This window comes from Telopea speciosissima, chromosome 5, assembly GCF_018873765.1.
Source record: "Telopea speciosissima isolate NSW1024214 ecotype Mountain lineage chromosome 5, Tspe_v1, whole genome shotgun sequence".
NCBI lineage: Eukaryota > Viridiplantae > Streptophyta > Magnoliopsida > Proteales > Proteaceae > Telopea > Telopea speciosissima.
In genome coordinates, this window is record NC_057920.1 from 42,800,968 (window position 1) to 42,823,082 (window position 22,115).

Below are 22,115 nucleotides of genomic sequence, written 5' to 3' on the forward strand. Positions count from 1 at the left end.
CGTGATGTGATCCAGGGTTCCAAAAACCCAATTCGGACCACTAATAGGCCCACCCAAATAAAGAAACTTAAATAAGATGGTCAGTGGTAGTTCAATTTCACAGCACAATATAAGAACATTTCATGCAGATCTAGGGTTCCGAAACCCGACTTGGATCGCTTATGGGTCCACCCGAATAATACAAAAACTCAAATTGTCAAAGTGGATGGCAGAATTGTAAATATGGGAATCAAGCTAACAAGGAAAACAAACTAAAGTGAACTAGTGCGTATGATGGGAAAAGGGTAAACTTGAGGCAAAATAAAAGTATGGGACATGACGGAATAAAAGGTAAAAGAAAGGGTTTATTTGGTAGTAAAGCAATAAATACCAAGTAAGTTAAGGGAGGAGGAATCATGAGGAAGGAAGAGTCGCTTCTTCCTTGACACTTCTTCTCCAACGGTAAACCAGAAAAGGAAGAAAGAGAGTGAATATAATGAAGGAGAAGAAGTAAAGAAAGGGATGAGAGAGGTTTAGAGGGAAGATCAGAAACGAGAGAGAGAGAGCACACTCACAATGGTAACCCGCAGGAAACCCCATTCTTCAAATTCAATTCAATTCAATTCAATCCAATCCAAAATCTAACTATTGCGTAGGTTATAACTTGTATTTAAAGAGAAAATAAAGACTCCTAAGTAAACTTTAAAACTGAAATTAGATCTTAAATCAACTCTATCTTTATTTAGCTTATTAAAACATAGAAGGACCCTACCACCAATAAGTAGCCTATTCAAAGTAAAAGATTACTAGAGAGAATCCCAATAATAAAACCAAATAAATAAATAACTAAATATCCTACTAAACCCAATTAGACCCGGTTCGTCTTCATATGGGTCCCCCCAAGGGGTTTGGGCTGGTCCAAAGGATTGCTCCTGCATCCCCATTTGGGACAGGAAAGAAGACTTTACGACATGGGTAAATAAGTTTAAAGAAGACTGACAAATCTGAAATTTAAAAAAAAAGAAGAGAGGATCAACACCACTTAAGAAATAAGGGTAAACTTGTTAATCATGGCAACTTTGGGTTTTAATTACAGCTTTCTTCGAACTATCAATTCACGATAGAGCACCAAACCAGCAGCAACCTGCGATGGTTCCAGACGAGAAAACCCTCTCAAACAAAATCAACCTAGGGGAGGTCGATAGTTCAAGGGCCCAATGATTTCAACCAATGGTACTCAATACGGAACATAAGGAAGATATCAGGAGGCTGCAACTAAGATTTCAAAGAAGAACAAATTCAGAACTGAGTTTTGATTTGAAACTCTCAAATCAAGCTGATTTTTGAGAATGGGACTTTGCAGGAAGGGACGCTCAAGGGTGAGAGTTATGTGTATGAAATTTCAGAGAGGAAGGTTGGGGACTAAGGGAGTTCAATCCAATTGTTGAGGGCTGTAAACATTGCCAAAAAAACAGGGGTATACCAAAGGTATTGACGAACCAGGTAAACAGAAAACAAAAAATAATAAAAGAGAATAGATGCACAGTGTGTAGGGAGGGGAGAGTGATGAATGGGTAATGAACAGTAAAGAGGCAGAGAGAAAGGAAGAAAAAGACACCAGCCTCGGACCATGCTCACTTCCATGAGACAATCCCAAACTCAAATTTCTATTCTTCAAATTTGTTCAATGCGTTTGGTTACAAAGCATATTTAAAGAAATAGAGATTCTGACATATAGAAACTACTATAAAGCTAGGAAACTAAACAAGAAAACTAGGAAACTTGAAATAAAAAAATATCTTCTACGTATCCAACTCTAATTAAAACTCCAATAGAAAAGATAGTTAAAAATTACATAGAATCCCAAAATAGAAACTAATAAAATCCTAAGATATCCTACTACACCAAAAACCCATATTTGGGCCCGGTTCTCAGTCTGGTTTCTCAAACAGGTTCAGCCCAATCCAAGGAAGAGCTCTTACATCAACTAAAAAAAAAAAATACTCAAATTCAAAAAATGAAAGGCCTAAATCAATCCTGAACTTTAAGGTAACTTAAACTAATAGGATAAAGTGAAAGCCGATGAAAATCATAATAAATTATTGGCAAGCGACAGCAAAATGAACATAAGCCTTTCAAATATCTTACGTTATTACCTGATTTCGCAATTTGGTAAGTTCTTCATTTAATTTGGAAACCTCCATCTGCAAAGAAAAAAAACAGTACGTGGTATGTTAAGTAATGCAATAAAATGAAGACTTTTCTCATACTTTTGTAAACTTGGGTTCAGACTTTGATAGAAGAAAATTCTTTCTTTTCGTATGACTATTCTATAAAAATACAACTCAATTCAACTCGATTATGTTTCGTCATTTCACTGTATTTACAACCAGAACAACACATTTTCAATATCAATGTTTAATAGATCCGGCTAAAGGTTTTCAAATGCCAATTGCCAGCATCGCACATCTCAATAGAAATGGTTATCAACAAAAGAAATTGGATAACATAAACAGACAGAAAGAAGTCCCACCAATCTTCAAAGGTCTGAAAATTATTAAAAGCAGCAATTCTGGAAAGGAAATTCCACAGATATAAAGCAAACAATCTCACAAAATAACTGAATAATAATAAATCCTCCCAGAGTTTGAAATTTGAGTACCCATACAAACCAAATGTTTCCATCCAATATAATATGAAAATGGATTTTCAATAATTATATAATATGTTTTAGCAGCAGTGTGGAAGTGTGAAGTAATCAAGGGGAAAGGGGGAAGAGTTCTCTTTCTGCTTGCAGGAATATTATGTTCAACAACAGGAAACCATCTCTTTACATAAATGAGAGCTCTCAAAAATTCTACATCGCCTAGGGCAACACCGCTATACAGAAAACCTATTAAAACAAAAACTTCATTAATCCAGACTGCAAGCCACACCACTCCATAGGAATTTCGTCTTATATTTCTCTACCAAGGCATCTTCCCAATTCAAACCAACAATCCTCATAGATCAAACCCAGGAGACACTAATAAGAAACCCTTTGCAAATTCAAGCATCAAATCCCTGTACAGTAACTTCTAAGGAACAACCACAACCAGAAACATACCTGAGAAGCACCTAATAGGAAGAACTATTAGAAGATGAAGAAAATAAGTACCTCGTGCTCTCTGGTTAGGGTTTGACGATCCCAGAAAACTAAGGTGACACAGACGAAGGCAATGAAGAGTAACGCTAGACGCGTTGGTCGCTTCAGATAATACGATGGGTGAAGATATCTCCATCGACTGCTTGAAGATCTGGCCCGTGCCATTAAAATCTAAAGTTCCTTTCAGACTCTTGTGGCTCCAAAATATGTAATAAGTAGATTCGACTTGGAAGGAAAACTCTCTCTCTTACGGTATTGTTTTGGCCACAGATTGGATCGAGAGAGGAGTGGCGTAAGGAGGGCGTGATCAAATTTTTCTCTCTCTCGCTTGCTGTGTTTGTCTCTTCAAAATCTCTACAGGTCTTCGAAGTCTTCTCTTTGGAGAGAGAATTTTCATTCTCTGACGCGACGATCGTCTGGTCTCCCCAAGAAAATGCAGACTGAAAGCGACAAGCAGAACATTCAGAACCAAAACCGCACCAAAATAATGAAGAAAAAGGAAGGTTAAAGCCTAAAAAGAAGTCGGGAAGACCAAGTTTTTCTTCACAGAAGGTGTACACACATGGTTATTGTAACGGACTTTAATCCACAGCAGTCCACATGACACACATGGCATCAGCAGCGCCGCATGATGAGTATAGCCGCGTTGTAGTTACAACAACAGATAAAAATCCTATTGTAATCATCATATGATCAAAGGAAAAGATATTTTCGAATTACTTAGGAGGTGAGAGTTATTGATGGAGCAATAGTCTCATCTTATGATTGGGCACCGTGGTTCTAGGAAAAAGGTTTATTTACCGTATGCAAGATGATTTTGCAATGTTGAATATGTAAGAAATGGTTTGGATAGATCACTGTGTTTTTGGGAAAATTTCGTAGACACCCCCCGTAAGATATATGTTGAACATATTATTAATATGTAAGAAATGGTTTGGATAGATCACTGTGTTTTTGGGAAAATTTCATAGACACCCCCTGTAAGTATATGAAATATCATGGACATGTCAAACTATGTTCAAATGTCAATCTTCCCCTGACGTTAAGCACTGTCAACACCCAAAGTTGAAATGTCCATTTTAACCCCCAAGTAGTTATTTAAAGGGTAATTTACACATACCACCTCTAAGATTTGACGAAAGGATGATTTTACCCTCTAGTTTTGGAAAATTCTACGTACCCCCCTGAGGTTTACAAATGGTAACAAATAAACCCATTCCGTCAGTTTATGACTAACACTGTTAAAATCAAAAGGTAAAATGACAAAAATGCCCCTTCAAGAAGAAAAAAAAACATGCAACTCATCTTCCCCAAATCAATTTGGGGAAGAAGATTAGTTACAGGTATCTCCATATATCTTTTTCCCTTTCTTCTTCCTCTTCTTCTTCTTCCTCCTGCAAGCCTACTTGCTCCCACCCCTCTGCAACCCCATCCACACAGGTCACAATTCCCACTCTCCTCCACCTGAGAAACTTATGCGGAGAACCCATTGATCAAGCAGTACAGTGCGGAGTACTGGATCTTGGGTGATCTGATGACCACCGAGGAATTTAGAGAACATTCTTTTGCGAGGAGGGTTTTTAATGTTGAGGAAGCTGATGTTATGTTTGTGCCGTTCTTTGCGACCCTTAGTGCAGAAATGCAATTGGGTATGGCGAAGGGGGCGTTCAGAAAGAAAATTGGCAATGACGATTATGAGAGGCAAAAGCACGTGGTGGACTTGATTCATGGTACTGATGCGTGGAAACAGTCTGGTGGCAGGGAATCCGTCTAGAAACATGATTTTGTTTGTTCATTTTGCTTTCATTTGTTAGTGATCTAGGATTTGGGTTCAGTTAGGGTTTTCTCTGGTGATCTGGGAGTGCAATTTGATAAGATCGTGGGTTTTTTTTTTCAGATCAAGGAAGGGCAGCAATAGCTCCCCAAGGAGATTTATTATGAAAACAAAGAGGGGGAGAGTGCAATTTGATAAGATCATGGATTTGTTGCCCTAGATTTGTTTTGTAAGTGAATCTAGTTCGCCCTAGATCGTGGATTCATTTGAAGTTCTGTGCAGTAAAAACTGCTCCAATAATCGTACTTAGCTTCCCTTTCGAAGAAAGCTCAGAGTGTAGTTCATTGTCGACATCGCTGCCGAGTCTGGAATCACCTTTCATGGTCCAATATTCATCTAACAAATCATAATTGAGTGATCTGGGGAGCTCTGCAACGTAGACTCTGATGCATTGGTTGGGATTTTGGGGGATTTTGCTAGAGGAAATGAGAGGTGAAGGGGGAGTAAAGTATTGTTTATGTGTTGTGAAGAAGAGGAAGAAGAGAGAGACTGATAGAACACAGAGAATGGAGAACGAGAGTAAGAGAGAAGGTATAGCACAGGGAGAGTGTTGCTCTTTGAAGCCATGGTTCTCTGTATGCCTTCAATGGCAGATGTTGGAACTAGAAGTATCAGGTCGAATGCAAGGGTTTTGAAACCTGCAATTCATCTTCCCCAATCGATTTAGGGAAGATGAGTTGCAGGTTTTTTTCTTTCTTTCTTTTTTTGTAAGGGTAATTTTATCACTTCACCTCTTATTTTTAACACTGTTAGTCATGAACTGATGGAATGGGCTTATTTGTTAATGTTTGAAAACCTCAGGGGGGTACACAAAATTTTTCAAAACTAGGGGTTAAAATTATCCTTTTGTCAAACCTCAGGGGTGGTATGTGTAAATTACCCTTATTTAAATAAATAAAAGGAAAAATACCATCCCTTCCCCTGTAAGTATCCATAATATCAACCTAATACCCAAGTTTTGAATAATGATAATGCCCTCCCCTACTTTTGAAAGATTCTATCAACCGTACCTTAAGTGACTAACGGTGTTAAAATAGCAGTTCAAAAGACGATATTACCCTTTAATTGGAGTTAAAAAAGATTTCTGAAGTGGGACCCACCCCTTCTTCATTCTTCTTCTTCTTCACCTTAAACCCCATAATACCCTTCATGTAATTTTATTTCAATTTTACCCTCTACAACCCCAAAACCCCTTTTGCGTCTTCTTCCCCAAAAAACCCTCTGTGTTATTCTTCTTCTTCAACCCCAAAACAAGAACCTTGAGTGTATGAATTCATTGAGCGTGCAACCTTCCCCACTGCATGTACCCTTGAGATGGTACCGCTCTTAATCGAATTCAAACCCCTAATCTACAATGTTTTTTTAACTATAAACTAGGTTTTCCTAACTGAATCTGAATCTCTTAATCAATTCGTATTCGTTTTGTTTCAAAAAATCCCCAATGCGTGGCTCTTTTTTCCACCAAATCACCAAACCTAATTTCTTCTTTGTGACGGGTTGACACAAAGTTCAGAAATTTAAAAACCATTCAACGAAGCTTAGGAGTGCAATTTTGAATCAGTTCCCTTGTTACAGGCAGTTCCATTATCCAATTTGGACTTTTGGAACTGCTTAGGGGCTATTCGGAAGAATGGATTACGCGAGTCATGCATCCTACCACTGGACCTCGCATCCACCGCTGGAGAACAAAATCCTTTTTCTTGAATTTCCATTTTTCCTTCTTTTTTTTTTAATATTAGCGAGCTTCTTTGGTTTCTGGTTCTAAGCTCCTGTTCGGACTTCCTTCCTTCCCTCTTTCTTAGAATCTCATTGGGTAGCAAATTCCTAAATGCATCCGTGTGATGGGTTGTCCAAGTCTGCCTTCAAGAATTGTTGGGTGATTTCTGAAAGGCTTGAAGTTTGAAGTAATATATAGTCTAGGTGTTTCATGAAGATTTTTGAACTGGGTTTTTTTCTCAAACTTGCAGTGTTTGTGGTCGTGAATGACTCTTTCTATTTTCAGAGAGGTAGAGGCATTGTAGATGTGGAGGGTGTTCTTTCCAAAATAGAAATAATTGTGGTCGTGAATGACTTTCATGGATCGACTTCCTTTGATATTTAGCTTCTTTTGTACAGATCCAACGGTTGGTTCAAACTTGCTCTTGGAAATAGTTCTTGTCAAGAACAGAAAGGAGTTGCAGAGCAAAGTTTTGAGTATTATTTGAAAGCAGAGAAATACCCAGGATAGTTAGAAGATTAGAGGAAGATGCCAATGCTTCACTCTCCATCTCCCATCCCTCTCCTTCGACCCCACTGAAACCCCAAACCCACCTTCCCTTTCCCTTCTATCTCACTATATAGTAGCAAAAAAAAAAAAAGTTGAAACCCTTCTACACACCAATCGAACCACCCCTTCTTCTCATTTTTTTCCCAGAACCAACCCCACCCTTTTCCTTTTCCAAAAACCCCAACCCAACACTCCTTGGTTCCGCCAGAACCAGAAAAAAAAAGAGCAAGAAGAAAGAAGAGCAGAGAGGGTCAAAGACAGCGTACAAAACCAAAAATAGAAAACCCTTTTTCTATCTTCTTCCCCTCAAAAACCCCTCCGTTTTCAACCAACAAATCTTCTTAGATTTGTGACCGGAGCACTGCTACTCTCCCATCGGCTCGCTCGACTTCATCACTTTCGGTAGGTCCAACAAAATCTCTGCAAATGAGCGACATCATCATGAACATTGAAGGCTCTGATTTACAATGGAGGGATCTCTTCAGAGAAGACCAGAGTGCTGGGATTGAAGAGGGCAAAATTGGAATAATATTACATTAAGGGTATTATGGGGTTTTAAAATTTTTGTAAATGACCACGTCATCACTTAATGATTTTTTTTAATGATCAGGGTACGGTTGATTGATAGAATCTTTCAAAAGTAAGGGGAGGCTTTTATCATTATTCAAAAATTGGGTATTGGGTTGATATTATGGATACTTAGAGGGGAGGGGGATGATATTTTCCCTAAATAAAATAAAGAATGGAATCCCATCCTCCCATCTTCTTCAACTTTCCTTCTTTTTTTTTTAATTCTTAAAATATCAACTTCAGATTTTGCAGGTCACCGCCGATTGCAAATAGCAAAAAAACTGAATCGCCCTTGGCCGATTGTCAAGCAACCGCAGGCTAGCAGCCCTCTCGGCTGCGGGTTGTGATGGGTTTAATTGCCACTGCCATGGGTTGGGCTGCTAGTATGGGGTATGCGAGGGGTAAGAGAAAAAAACAGCTGCCGACCAAATGACCAAACAGCCATAGACTGTAAGGCTTCTCGAGGCCAGCCATGCAGCAAGGGTTCCTAGTTCCTATAGACATATCATTGCTACAACAGAGGTTAGCGTAATATTTAGAGGGCTGGATGCCTGGATCTGGGCTGATTACATGGTGATGCACAATCCTGAATATGAAATAATTTGCTTATTGTTGCGTCAAGAAATCGTCGGGTGGTCCTTCGATTTCCACAACCTATAAAAGGACGTCAGGGACAAGGGAGAACCGGTGTGGTTCCGGCCTAGGACTCTCCGATGCCTAAGTTAGATCTCTCTGAGCAACAGATGAATTATTGGAATTCAAGATGGGTTAATGGGGGGAGAATATCTGAGTATTTATAGCAGAGTATGGCGATGTGGAGAGTCCAAGTAGTTAGTGATAGGCCTCCTTGGTAGTAGAGTCCATCACGTAGTAAATCACCTCCTCTTGGGAGGTAAAGTCCGGATAAGGAAGGTGTTCCCTAGCAGACGGACATGTGCTTCCCTCGCGTATTGGATAAGATCCTTGAGGGTCGTGCATAGATAAGGTTCATCTCCTTTGGGATAGATCCCTTTACTGGTAGGATGACGTTGATATGGGTGGTGATGCCCTTGCCGATTTGTGTAATGTCCTTGGTCCTTGAGTGACCTATTGGGTCTCTTCCTCTTAAGTCTAGCGGATGAGTCTTGAGGTAGCCGAGTCTGGGTCGTCCTCTCTTCATGCCATGCCACGTGATGGATAGGGGTTGGCCCCGAGTATTTATGGTTTATCACATGCCCCCCACTCTCTTGGAATGAAATGCTCAAGGGAGTAGTTTCTTAGTGTGGGAGGGGCTCATTACAAATAAGTCTACTCTGGGGAGCTCCATGCTAAATCTTTCTGGGCCGTCCGATTAGTCTTGATCTTCATGGTGGGTGCCTTGTAGTTCTTCTAGTGAGTGGGGCAGGTGAAGGGTTCAAATCTTCCCCACGACACTTTTTTCTTTCTTTTTTGGTCTCTCCCATTTCCTTTTACTTTTTTGGTCTCTCCCATCCCTTTTTGGTCTCTCCCATCTCTTTTTTTTGTCTCTCCCATCTTTTTTCCTTCTTTGGTCTCTCCCATCTTAGGTCCAGCAGATGGGTCTCTTCCTCTTAGGTCCAGTAGATGGGCCTTCATATCTCTTCTCTCTCTCTCTCTTTTTTTTTTTTTGCTCACCCATAGTTCGTCACCCTTCGCTCACTCACCCATGGGTCCGTCGCCCTTCGCCCGCAGCCTCATGGTCGTGACCAAAAAAAATTTTTTTTTTGCTCGCCCATGGTCCGTCGTCCTTCGCTCACTCAACCATGGTCTGTCGCCCTTCGCCCACGGCCTCATGGTCGTGGCCAATTTTTTTTTTTTTTTGGGTACTGCCACAGACACATCTTTACTCAAACCTTGGCCTCGACCCATCGCAAACTTCGACCTCAGACTTCGGACCTCAACCTCGACCTCGAACCTCAACCTTAGACCTCGACCTTCTTGTACACTTTCCTTGTGTTGTTGTCATCGTCCATTGTGAGTACCTTTGCCATTTGGTCTCTAAGATACTTCCTCGGTTCTGTGTTTATGTATGTGGCCGTACACTGCTAGGGTGTTTAGCCTGGAGGCCGAGGAGCGTTGCCCAAATAAGTCCCCTTTCTCCACGATTAAGTCCAGTGATTCTGATCCTGACACCTCTCACGAGGGTTGTGCCTTTAATGGGCCAACCTCTGGCTCGTCCATGCCCTCATCTGCGTCGGGCGTGGACACTCTCCCTCCTTTGCCTTCTCCTAGGCCTATTTCTAGTGACAAGGAGGATGCCATTGATAGTCCTACCCAGATGGTAGTCCTCCTAGAGATGATGCTAGGGTGGTACCCCCGGCCAATAGTAGGATGGGACGGTTCTCGAGCATCTTTACCGCATCGAACTTGGTGTCTTTTCGTCGATCATACCACATACCTTTTGAGATTGTTCTTCGTGCTCCTGGGGGAGACAATCGTGCCTTCTCCCACCGTAGCTCTGGCCATGGGCGCCAAGAGGAAGGTGTGTCCCAACCCTCCTTGCACCAGGAGGGGCTCTCTGGTGTTCAAGCTTCCTCGGCTGACTCCTGCTACTTCTCCTGCACCTGGTGCTTCTGTTCCCTCTGAGGAGGGTGTGGCTCCTCCCCCGGAGTAGGATGTGGCTTCCCCTTGACTTCTTGTATCGTACTCTTTCCTTCTTTTTGTTTCTCTGAACATCGGATATGGGTCTTGTAATTATTTTTGGCATCTTCTATGTTATCTTGTTCTTTTTTAGTCTCTGTGGTTGGATCCTCACTCCTTTGTACGTTGCTTTTCATTATCTAGTGGCCAGCATGCCTTTGTGGCATTCTGCCTCGTGGCCGATGGCCTTGGTTGGCAAAGAGCCTCGTGGTCCCTTGGTTGGCATAGAGCCTCGTGGTCCCTTGGTTGGCATAGAGCCTCGTGGTCCCTTGGTTGGCATAGAGCCTCGTGGTTAATGGCCTTGGTTGGCATATAGCCTCATGGCCAATGGCCTTGGTGGCATTTCGCCTCGTGGCCAATGGCCTTGGTATTGGAGGAAGCTTGACCAGTGATGGAGAGATACATAGATGTAGCCAAGAACAAACTTCTATTACTTCAAAATCTTCAAAATTTTAAAAAAGAACATTAAACGATTATTGTAGCTGTAAGTGTTTGCAGCTGAAAGCCATATGTCCTACTGGTAGTACTTCTTCAGGTGCTCTGAGTTCCATGCTCGATCTATCTTCTTGCCCCCCGGAGTTTTTAAGCAATATGTCCCTGGTCGTATCTGCTTGGAAGCTATGTAGGGTCCTCCCAATTTGTCGATAGCTTTCATTAGAACTAGGTCTCCCTGGTGGAACCATCTCAAACCATCTCGATCTTTTTGAACTTCTCGAACTCTGCTAGTAAATCTCTACGGGACTCGAACCATCTCGAACTCTGCCACTAAACCTCGAGCTTGCATCATCATGCGTTCATCCTTTGCCTCATACTCCCCTTTTATTTGGTTTACCACGGGCTAGGAGTCACTTCGTACGACTAGGTGGGTGACCTGGATGGCTTTTGCAACTCGTAGTCTAGCAAGTAATGCCTCATACTCTGCCTCATTGTTAGGTGCATGGAAACCTTTAGGGCTGGTGGTCATGAATCCAGCCCTGCTCCTTGCCGCATTACTCGATCCGTCCACAAATATCTCCCACGATCCCTGATCATGCTCCTCACTCGATCCATCCACGAACATCTCCCACGATCCTCGATCATGCTCCTCATTTAACCCGTCTACTAACATCTCCCATGATCCTTGATCTGTGCCTCGAATATCTTATTGACCATCCTCTGGTAGGTTGCTCTTGCGTTCTTTAGCCCGAATGGCATGACGAGATAATCATAGTTCTCCTGATCCGTCTTGAAGGCAATGTAGGTCTTATCCTCCTCCTTTATGAGGATCTGATTGTGGCCTGAGTATGCATCCATGAAGCTCAACACCTCATGACATGTGGTCTCATTGATTAATAGGTCGATCCTCGGCAAGGGGTATTCATCCTTGGGACACGCCTTGTTTGGATCACACATCCCCCACTTGCCATTGGGTTTAGGAACTATCACAACATTTGTCAGCCAAGTAGGGAATTTTTCCCTCCTGATGAACCCCGAACAAGTCAGCTTCTCGACCTCTTCTTTGATTGTAGCTTGTTGGTCAAGGGCAAATTTCTTCAGCTTTTGTTGTACCAACTTCTTGGATGGATCCACATGCAGTCTGTGCTCGGCTATATGCCGAGGTATGTCTAGCATTCTGAGATCGACCATGCAAAGACATCTAAGTTCTCTTTGAGGACTCGCCCAAGCCTATTTTTTTGTTCTTCGCCTAGCAGCGATCCAACCTGCACTACCCTAGTGGGGTCATCCTCGCTAAGACGATAAGGGACAAAGTCCTCCCCCGTCCTTCCCCTTTGTTCCGTTAGCTCGTCTCTCTGGTCATTGATGAGGTTCTCTACACACAGCGCCATTCCACGGGCGTTGCCATTGTTCTTCTTGACAAACATCGCATAACTCCCTGGCCTTCTTCTGGTCTCCTCTGATCTCACCTACTCCATTCTCTGTTGGGAACTTCACCTTTAGGTGGGTTGGTAAGACTATTCCCTTAAGAGCGACTAGGGATGGTTGTCCTAGAACGCCGTTGAAGGACACTATGGACCTCACAACCATGAAGTTAACCATGATCGTGATTTGCAGAGGGTGTTCTCCGATGGTGACGAGCAGTTCCATTGTTCCTCTGATGGACGCGGTGGTGCCTGAGAACCCATGGAGATGGATTAGTTCTGGCTTGAGTTAGTCATCGTTGAATCCAAACTGCCTGTAGGCTTCCAGTGAGAGCACGTCCACTAATGCTTCAGTGTCCACCAGCATCCTATGCACAGCTCGATTAGCAATGTCCACCTGCACTACTAGGGCATCTTCATGTGGCAAGCTTAGTCCTTCTAGGTCGACGTTCTAGAAGGAGATGATTGTCTCAGTCTTGGCTACTTTGCTTGGCATCTCTGCTACTCCCACAAACCTAGCATGGGCTTTGGGCTTTCTTATGGACTCCTCCCCTGTCCTCCCAGTATGGTGAGGATTTGGGCTCCTCTGGTGTTGCTTGGTCCTAGGGCATCCCCTTTTTCTTCGTGATGGCTTCTATCCTCGTCACGATCCGCTCTTCTTTCCTCTCGTCGTGGCTCCTCTCTTCCCGGATCACGATCTTTTCCTCCTTGGCCAGAACGGCCCTCTCGTCCTCCTCTCACGAATCTGTTTAGGCTCCCCGCCTTTACCAATTGCTCTATGGCCCTCTTTAGTTGGATGCAGTCTTTCGTGTCATGTCCTGTGTCCTTGTGGAAGAGACAGTACCTGTTACGATTTTGCTTCTCAGGTCCTGTAAGCATGGGCCACGACCAATTGAGCAAGCCATGGTCTTGGATCTGCATGAGGATCTGTGACCTTGTGGTGTTCAGGGGAGTGTATACGGGACTACTTGCTCGGTCATTCCTCTCTGGGCGACGTTCAGCCTCTTTTGGCTGGCGATCACCTTTCTCCTATCGGTGCTCAGTCCTTGATCTCTTACCCTCTTTACGATCTTCGGACGCCGATCTCTTGTTATCCTGAGGTTTGGCCTCGACCACCTTCTTTCGAGCTTGTAGTACCTCGGCCATGTTGGCAAACTCATTGCACCACTCCAGAAGTTCTCTCATCGTCCTAGTCTCATGTCGTGCCAGGTCCTTGATCAAGTCCAGGTCTCTGATGCCCCCAGCCAAGGCTGCATGCTGGGTATGATCGTCTAGGTCTCGAACCTCCAGGGACTCCTTCGTGAACCTGGTGACATATTCCTTGACGGACTGCTTAGGGTTTTATACCACGTTCAGCAAATTGACCGTGGTCTTTTTCTGCTTGACGCTACTTTGGAAGCGGGTGACAAACTGCTCACAGAGTTCCATGAATGAACTTATTGATCGAGGCCTAAGCCTTGAAAACAATGAGGTGGCCACACCCTTGAGTGATGTGAGGAATGCTCAACAGGAGACCATGTCCAATCCCCCATATAGGGTCGTCATCCCATTGAAGTAGTTGATGTGGTCATTGGGATCCATGGTACCGCTGTAGAGCTCGAAGATAAGTAACCTGAATTTGGAAGGGAGAGATGCGCTCATTATTTCTGCCGAGAATGGGTGTTGGCATGGTATGGAGTGTGTTTTGCCTTTTGTCTGCTTCTTCAGTCCTTCCAACTTCTTATCCAATTCTCAAAGTCTTTTATCTAGCTCCTCATCACGTGACTGTCCGCCATGCCTGGTTGTGTGTTCACTATGAACCCGCTCTCGACCCCACCTTAATGTTTCCTCCCGCCATGAGTTTTGACGTGATGGCGAGTGGTCACGACGTGATGAGTCTTGACGTGAACGTGAGGGAGTTTCTTCATGATAGGTCCGACTCGATCTTAGTGTGTGACTTCCTCCTAGTCGTCCTTGGAACACTGACCTTCTGATCGAACCATCCAAATTAGGTTCCACCGACTGGTGTGTCAGTGACACCCCACGGATCGGCAGATCTGCCGTTCTCCTAGGATGATGCGAAGCATCTCCTCGTTGGTGAGTTGAACTTGCGCGCCTTGTGGGTCTCTCTGATCTTTCATCCCCAAAGGGTGACCTCCGAGAGTTTGGCTCTTGTCGAGGGATTGGCTCTGTCCTTGGTGGTGGTAACGTCCTACGGTTACGGGACGTCACCCGCTGCCTCAAATAGTTTCGAAAGTGTCTTTGGTCCTGGAGGATCTGTCGCTGCAAGTCATTGATCTGACCTACAGTTGCTGGCGTATTAGGGTCAGGTACTGCCTCCACGGCTACTTCGTTATTGAGGTCGACTACGTCGACATGCTCATTCTTTGGGTTCTCCATCTCCTAGAATTTATGATCATTGACTCTTCGACGAGAGCTCTCTGGTGGAGGTGACCCATTCCTCTCCCTCGCAGCGTTAGTGGGGGGAGCGACCTTCTTACCCCGTGGTGCCATTGAATGCTTGAGGAAGCAAGCTAGTAGATATGTTTGGCTAGCGTCGTTCCTACAGACGGCACCAATCTATTGTGTCAAGAAATCGCTGGGTGGTCCTTCGGGTGCCGCAACCAGCAAAAGGATGTCAGGGACAAGGGAGAACCAGTGTGGTTCCGGCCTAGGACTCTCCGATGCCTAAGTTAGATCTCTCTGAGCAATAGATGAATTGTTGGAATTCAAGATGGGTTAATGGAGGGAGAATACCTGAGTATTTATAGCGAAGTATGGCGGTGTGGAAAGTCCAAGTAGTTAGTGATAGGCCTCCTTGGCAGTAGAGTCCATCACATAGTAAATCACCTCCTCCTGGGAGGTAGAGTCCGGATAGGGAAGGTGTTCCCTAGCAGACGGACATGTGCTTCCCTTGCATATTGGATAAGATCCTTGAGGGTCGTGCGTAGATAAGGTTCATCTCCTTTCGGATAGATCCTTTTACTGGTAGGATGACGTTGATCTGGGTGGTGATGCCCTTGTCGATTTGTGTAGTATCATTGGTCCTTGAGTGACCTATTGGGTCTCTTCCTCTTAAGTCTAGCGGATGAGTCTTGAGGTAGCCGAGTCTGGGTCATCCTCTCTTCATGCCATACCATGTGGCGGATCGGGGTTGGCCCCGAGTATTTATGGTTTATCACTTATGATTGGGAGTGAATAACTTCAATAATTTGATCAAACTCCAAACCTCTCTGCATCAATTTATAATAAAGCCATTAGTGATCAGAGACTAGTGGGAAAGATCAAGCCGGTTGAAAACTAAATTTTATTTTAAGATAAAAGAAGACTTCCACCCAGATTTGGGAAAGATTTCACCACGCTCAAAGTTGTGAAGTTGTTGCAATGTTATGATTTCACCCATATTGAAAACTTATTTTATTTTATTTTTTTTTAAGATAAAGAAGACTTCTACCCAGATTTGGGAAAGATCAAGCCGGTTAGGCAGACATGGAGAAGGATTTGCATAGCTGGAGGATCTGCAACTTCTTGGCCTCAGGCCATCAAGCCCAGATCTGGATTTTTGTTTTGTGTGCAAAATAATAAGATATAGATGACGATCTCCAGGCAGAAAATAGATTTTACTTTACTCGTTCAAACTTAAATACAATATCTCCTTTTTTTCTCTGGTTCATCTAAATTTCCCAGTTCTTGCTTCTTCTACCTTAGACCCAATGAATTGAAGACAATGAAAAGAACGGTTTGTAAGGTATTATGGGAAGTTCACCCAATGGTAAGGGTAATTTCATCATTATAAAAGAACTAACAACAACTTAACTGCACAGACCTAACAGGGTGGACGAAGTTGAAATAAAAACATAAAGTAAGGGTAGTTTGTGATATTTTGCCAAAGTTTGGCATGTCCTTGATATATTGAATACTTACAGGGGGTGTCCTTGAAATTAACCCCTTTTTTGATTATATAAACTAAAGGGGAAAGTCTTCATCCACGGCTATGTAAGCCGTGCATGTGAAAGGGTGGGAGTTTCAAGACATTAATTAATGGGTGGGGGTTTATGACTTTTCCAACTCTTTGTGAGAGGGGACACGACCGTGCATGCGTATATGGCCGTGTACGAAATCTTTGGCCTAAACTAAAAAAAGAGAGTACGGTGGGGATGCACAGGTTCCGACCTTGTCTTTTTTATTTTTTGGTAAGGGTTCCTACCTTGTCTTTACAGTGGTGGAAAGTAATATTATCAAAGTTGTCAGTTTTTCCGGCTAAATAAAAAAAAAAAAAAAAGATATATAAGGTTCCAGGGTATAGGGTACTTTTGAGGAAAAATAAAAAGATGAAAGAGTTCTTTGTTGCATAGCCATATATGGTGAATTGAAACCTTTTCTTGTTTTGCTCTGTCTCATCCTTGAAGAAGACCGAAGAGTGATGCTTCCTTTGAATCTTGCGCTCAGACGCTACTTGAATCTGTTAAAAAACTCTATCCATCTATTAAAATATTAAAATTCCACTTGGCTAATTTAAGTTAGGGTTCAAAAATTCATGCGACTATTAAACCAACCAAATTCATCATGGTGTTAGTAGGGTTAGATGTAAGAAATTCATAAGGTAGTGATGAGATCAAAGATGGATTCAAAGTAGGGGGAGTGATTTTATGATCCGTAGTCCATTTCAAAACATTTTTAATGGCCTTCATAGGGTCAACTTTAGCAGCATGCATTATAACATTGTTTCTTACAAGCCATATAAAATAATAAGTTATAATAATAATAGAGAACATCCAAATGAGAGATTGTGTCATGCACCCATCCCGATGAAGATATTTTACATTAAATAGGGGGTGACTGGGACAACCAGTGTCATCCCAATACCTACCATGATCACAGATACAATGTCCCAAGCCACAGTCCCCCCTATCATCAATCGTGATAACAGTAAGGAACGTACCAAATGGAATAAATCGTTCCAATCACAGAGTTAGCGGAAGTGAAATTTAATTAAATCATGTGAAATTATAGAGCATCGATTTTCTAATGATAACACATAGTACAATCTCAATATTTGTAACCATTCATTCCTCTCATTATTAAACATATAGTTTATACATGATTATGGATAAATACATAAATTAAATAATAAATTACGCCACTAGGACACCATTCTTGGGTGTACATCTACATCCAAGTCACAGCCACCGGCTCTATTTGATTCGCATCCAACGGTGCTCATCAAGAGTTTATCTGTATATCAACTAAAAGGGGTTGCGCATTGGGGTTAACTACACTAGCTAGTGAGGGAGCAAAGGGGAATGTACATACATACACACAAACAATTACAAGCAAAATGATGCATGCTAATGTTAGATTCATTTTCCACCTAACACATAAATTCTATAAATCAAGTGTATGCTACTATGATAACTCGGGAGACACTGAGAGTCACTTTAACTTATCGGCCCAGGAAAACCTCAATTATCACATGGGAGCCTACGCTGGTAGAAACCATCCGGTCACCCAGTGGCAGCCCCCGATAGCCATCACTACCCCTGACCTGGCCTCTCCCACCTCCATAGGTAACAGGTGCTTAGACTATCCAACACATAAACCCCTGTTGGCAAGGGTTGTAGCATAAGGGAGCAAGCATCTTAGCCACAGATATACTACATGCAAGTCCTATCGTCCCGAGAGATATTCTGGATGCATCAACATCCCATTCCATCTAGTACCTGTGTTACGTCTGTGCCCGGACCTTGACCTGAACTCCGAATGTAGGTCTAGAACCCGATGGATCCTGGGTCCTACCCACTAGCAACCTGTGGTGCGTTGACCCGGTGCCCATTTTTTAAGGGGAATCTCCGGTGATGTCATACCTATCGATCCAAAGGCAGCTACCAGACCTATGTTGTTGTTCCATACACAAATTGATGGACAACCTAAGGTACAACCCCTACTTAACTAAAACAAGAATAAATTCATGTTTAAATAGGGTTTAAGGCCACACATTATATGAGGGCAATGCCCTAGGCATGGCACAGGCTTCCGTGGGACTCAGATGCAAAAATAACAGGGTTTTACCTACTGTTCCATCCCTACTGGTCTATTGGATCAACCAGTTGGATCGACCAGTACTGCTGTACCGCACAGAATGCATCTCAGATCCGTGGGGCCCAGTGTTTCGCACCCTGGATCACCTCCCCGTATTTAGAATGACCCGTGGAAACTTTACCCTAACACTATGATTATATGGGGCCCACTTTGAAGCCATTTGCATTGAATAATGGGTTTCTAAAATGCATTTTTCATAAAACATCATTGGGCAAACAGGCCTTAAGGCAAGCCTGTATAAATAAGGTAACACAAGTAGAAACCCCTCCCATTCCTTTCGTTGGAGAGAAGGAAGAGAGAAAGAGAGAGAAAGAGGAAGAAGAAGAAGGAGGAAAGGCTCTTGGACCCTCTCTGAGCTTGGAATTAGTAAGGTAATCCCAGTCTCTATGACATTTCTCTGTTTCCTAACTAGTTCTAAGGCTATAACCATAGTTCAGCCCCTGATTTCTAGCTGAATCACCATGTCTTCATATGTTCTACAACAATAAACATATCTTGATGCATGTGTAAATCTGCCATGTTGGGCTTGTTGTCTACAATTTTTCTTAATGTACATATGCTATACCTGCAAATCTCAGTCTTTGATTATCAGTTGCCATGCCATATTGCATGCTTAGATCATGAAATTAAGTGTAGGACATGCTTGCCTTAGATGCATGTTAGATGCTTGGCTCTATTCTCTAAAACATAACTATTTTATCACAGTTATAACCTATTCATATGTGTTTTCTGTTGTTTCTTGCATGCAAAGCCATCCATGCTGTCCATATGAGCCAAAAGCTCCAAACCCTTATGCATGTTGGTATTTTCCTTAAAACCATGTTGATTACCTTCACTGTAACCTGCTGATACCTTCTGATCATCCATGCAACCCACTGATCTGAAGATCCAAGCCAAAACAGCAATGGCTTTTAAAAATCTCGAGCTGCTCATGCACTGGTCGATTGGATCAACCACTACAAGAAATTGAAACTTGTTTTACCCCTAGCCTATCTTTAGGTCTGTGATGCCCTGCATGAAGTCCTACATGTAATCCCAATTGAAAACAATGCATTGTACCTCTGTTTAGAGCCAATCTGACATCCCGAGATAGGTTTCGGGCAACCAAACTCATATTTGGCATGGAACCATGACCCAAATCACTGATAGGACTACTGTAATGCCATCTAAAACCCTTGGTGTGAACCCTTTCCAGTTTTGTGACTGTGACCCCACTGGTCCATTGCTAATGGTGGACCAGTACCAATCAACCACTGCAGAAAACCTAACACTGGTTGTCTCAAACCTACCCCAAGGTCTGAAACACCCTTTTTAGAGCCATTGGTATAAACCCCAATACAAAACACATCATTCCAGCCCTGTTCCTACACTTGGAGCAATGGGTTGATTGCCACTAGTCCATTGGATAGACCAGTCCAATCAACCAGTGCAAACCATAAATGAAGAACATGACCCTAACCCCTGAAATTACTTAAGCTAGTACCTAGCACCCATGTGGGTCTGAACACACAAATCCTTTCTTATTTTGGCCACAACAGCCTACTAGTCCATTGCCACAGGTCCATTGGATGGACCAGTGCCAATCGACCACTACTGCTATCCCATCTGTTTTGAGTCTGGCTTTGGTTTAGGACTTGAACCAAGGATACCCCCAGACTCCATTACTCATTTAACACTCATTGACGTATACTGTTGAATTAATAAACCTAGGCTTTGATTGTCTGCCTGGTGGTGCATATCTATGCACTTTTGCAGATCAGCAGTCTTTGGATCCGACAGAGTATAGTCAAGGTGAGTGGATATGAATCATCATTGTAGGTGTAACCTTGTGAACATATCAAAGATAACAAAATTACTTTTCATTATTGATATCTGTGCTATATTATTATTTATTTGCTTTTTGGATATTAGAATTACAGATGTTACTATGGACTATGGTTATGAACATGTTGATAAAATAATTGATGAATCAAATGCATGCTATGTGAATTGTTAGATTAGATGTCGTAATAGACGGCTTGGAAATGAAAGGAATAGTGAGCAGTAGTATGGGCTGTGGGAGCACCATACATTTCATACTTGAAAATGAGGTTTGTGGTAGCCCCTAGAATGGGATACGGTTGACACCACTCAACTTATACTTATCATGTAGATCATTAGGCTAGGTGAACATACCCTTATGCTACAACCCTTCCCAACAGGGGTGCATGTGTTGGGTTAACTTGGGGTCTGCCAAGGGAGGGAGTCGATGCTCTCGGACCAGTGCAGGTTTCACCCGCAATGATTGAGGTGGCAACTGAAGATCGATAAGGGAGCGACTGAGGTTGTTGCCCGAGTCACTGCAAGTAGCATATACCTAGTGACTTAGTCGTGTTGTTAGGTAGACTAGAGTAATAAAGATTGAACCCAGCATGTAGATTGATGATGATGATGGTCGTACCTGCTTGTATAATTTATTATTCATTTGCTAGGCTCGGTGGAGCTCATCCCTCGTGGATTGTTTCTTTTTAGATGATTTTGCAGGTACCCATTCACTTGCCAATGTGTGACGAAGCTGTTGATGAAGCTGTAGAACTTCTGTACTTTGCTGCCCTGTGAAGATCTTGTAGTTTTATTGCTTCCATCCTTTCAGAAGCGCAATCTTCTTGTGTACTGTACTTTTGAACATAAATGGATATGTATATGATATAACATAGGTACTTGGGATTTTATTGTAATTAATATAATCTATCTTTCGGGTAGTTTTCCTTTTATCTTCCATTGCACTCTGATATTCATTTATTATCTTTTACCCTCATTGTGTGGTTTGTGACATGTAAATACTGCTTCTAGATCTTTGGGGATTAGCGGATGTGGTTTGACATCCGGGTCACCCGCCCGACCTACCTAGGGGGTGGTTTGGGGTGTGACAATCAGAGTACCAACACTGCCTGACACATACAGATCAGGATGACATATAACATTTTTCATAATTAAATAAATTGAGGTTCTGGTACCGGCACACCTGACACTGTCACCCGATACAATGGTGAGGATAATATCACATTCATAATAGTTCACATTTAAGGTCAATAATGCAATGCGTACAATGCTTATATTTATATAATAGCATGATCATGGTTGCTTAATATGCATATTCAAGCCCAATAAAGTCACCCAAAACCCACTCACGGAACTCGGGTGTCACCCGACGTAGTTGACATGAATCTTACCGATGTACCAGCTATCCATTAAGTTGGGTAGCCTAAAAATACAAAAGTAAGCATTAAAAGATGTATAGAGGGGTCCCATGCTAGGGCTCTAAGGTTAAAACTAAGTTTCAACCGATACAACACGAGCGGACTCACGGATGGAAGCAACAGGGTGAGTCTGTCCCTGACTCTGTTCAGGCCAAAAGGTCAAAACACAAGGAGCGGATCCACGGATGGAACTTCTTACTTGGATCCGTTCGTCCATTCGTTCGATTTTTTAGACACACCCGAGAGCAAGCGGATCCACGGGTGGATGCGCCATCTTAATCCGCCCCTGCATCCGTTCGATCCCTGAGACATACCCGAGAGGGAATTGACCCACGGGCGGAGGCAATAAAATGAATTTGTTCCTTCATCCATTCAGGTCAAGTCACTGGGATTGCACTGGGTGGACAGACGGACGGTACCACGATTAGTGGATCCGGTCGTGCGTCCACCGAAAATGTTTTTTGAGATTTCAAAGGGCTTCTCCTCCAGCTTGAAGCTTGGAGTACCC

At 42.7% G+C, this 22,115-nt stretch overlaps 1 protein-coding gene across 2 annotated transcripts in view; it reads right to left on the minus strand.

The window, feature by feature from the left end:
* Positions 1-9,207, minus strand: part of LOC122661781 (mannosyl-oligosaccharide 1,2-alpha-mannosidase MNS1) — a 77,366-nt gene extending 68,159 nt beyond the window's left edge. The window contains exons 1-2 of one of the 2 annotated variants that reach the window (XM_043857286.1): positions 9,203-9,207; positions 4,499-4,511 (exon numbers count right to left, since the gene is read on the minus strand). Coding sequence is in view for 1 of the 2 variants with exons in the window: in XM_043857285.1 (XP_043713220.1) it covers positions 2,136-2,183; positions 3,137-3,289 (201 nt within the window). In the remaining variant the exon portion in view is untranslated. Of the gene's footprint in view, positions 1-2,135; positions 2,184-3,136; positions 3,575-4,498; positions 4,512-9,202 lie in introns of those variants that run through there. The other variant, XM_043857285.1, reaches the window with a different exon arrangement.
* Positions 9,208-22,115: the final 12,908 nt, after the last annotated feature.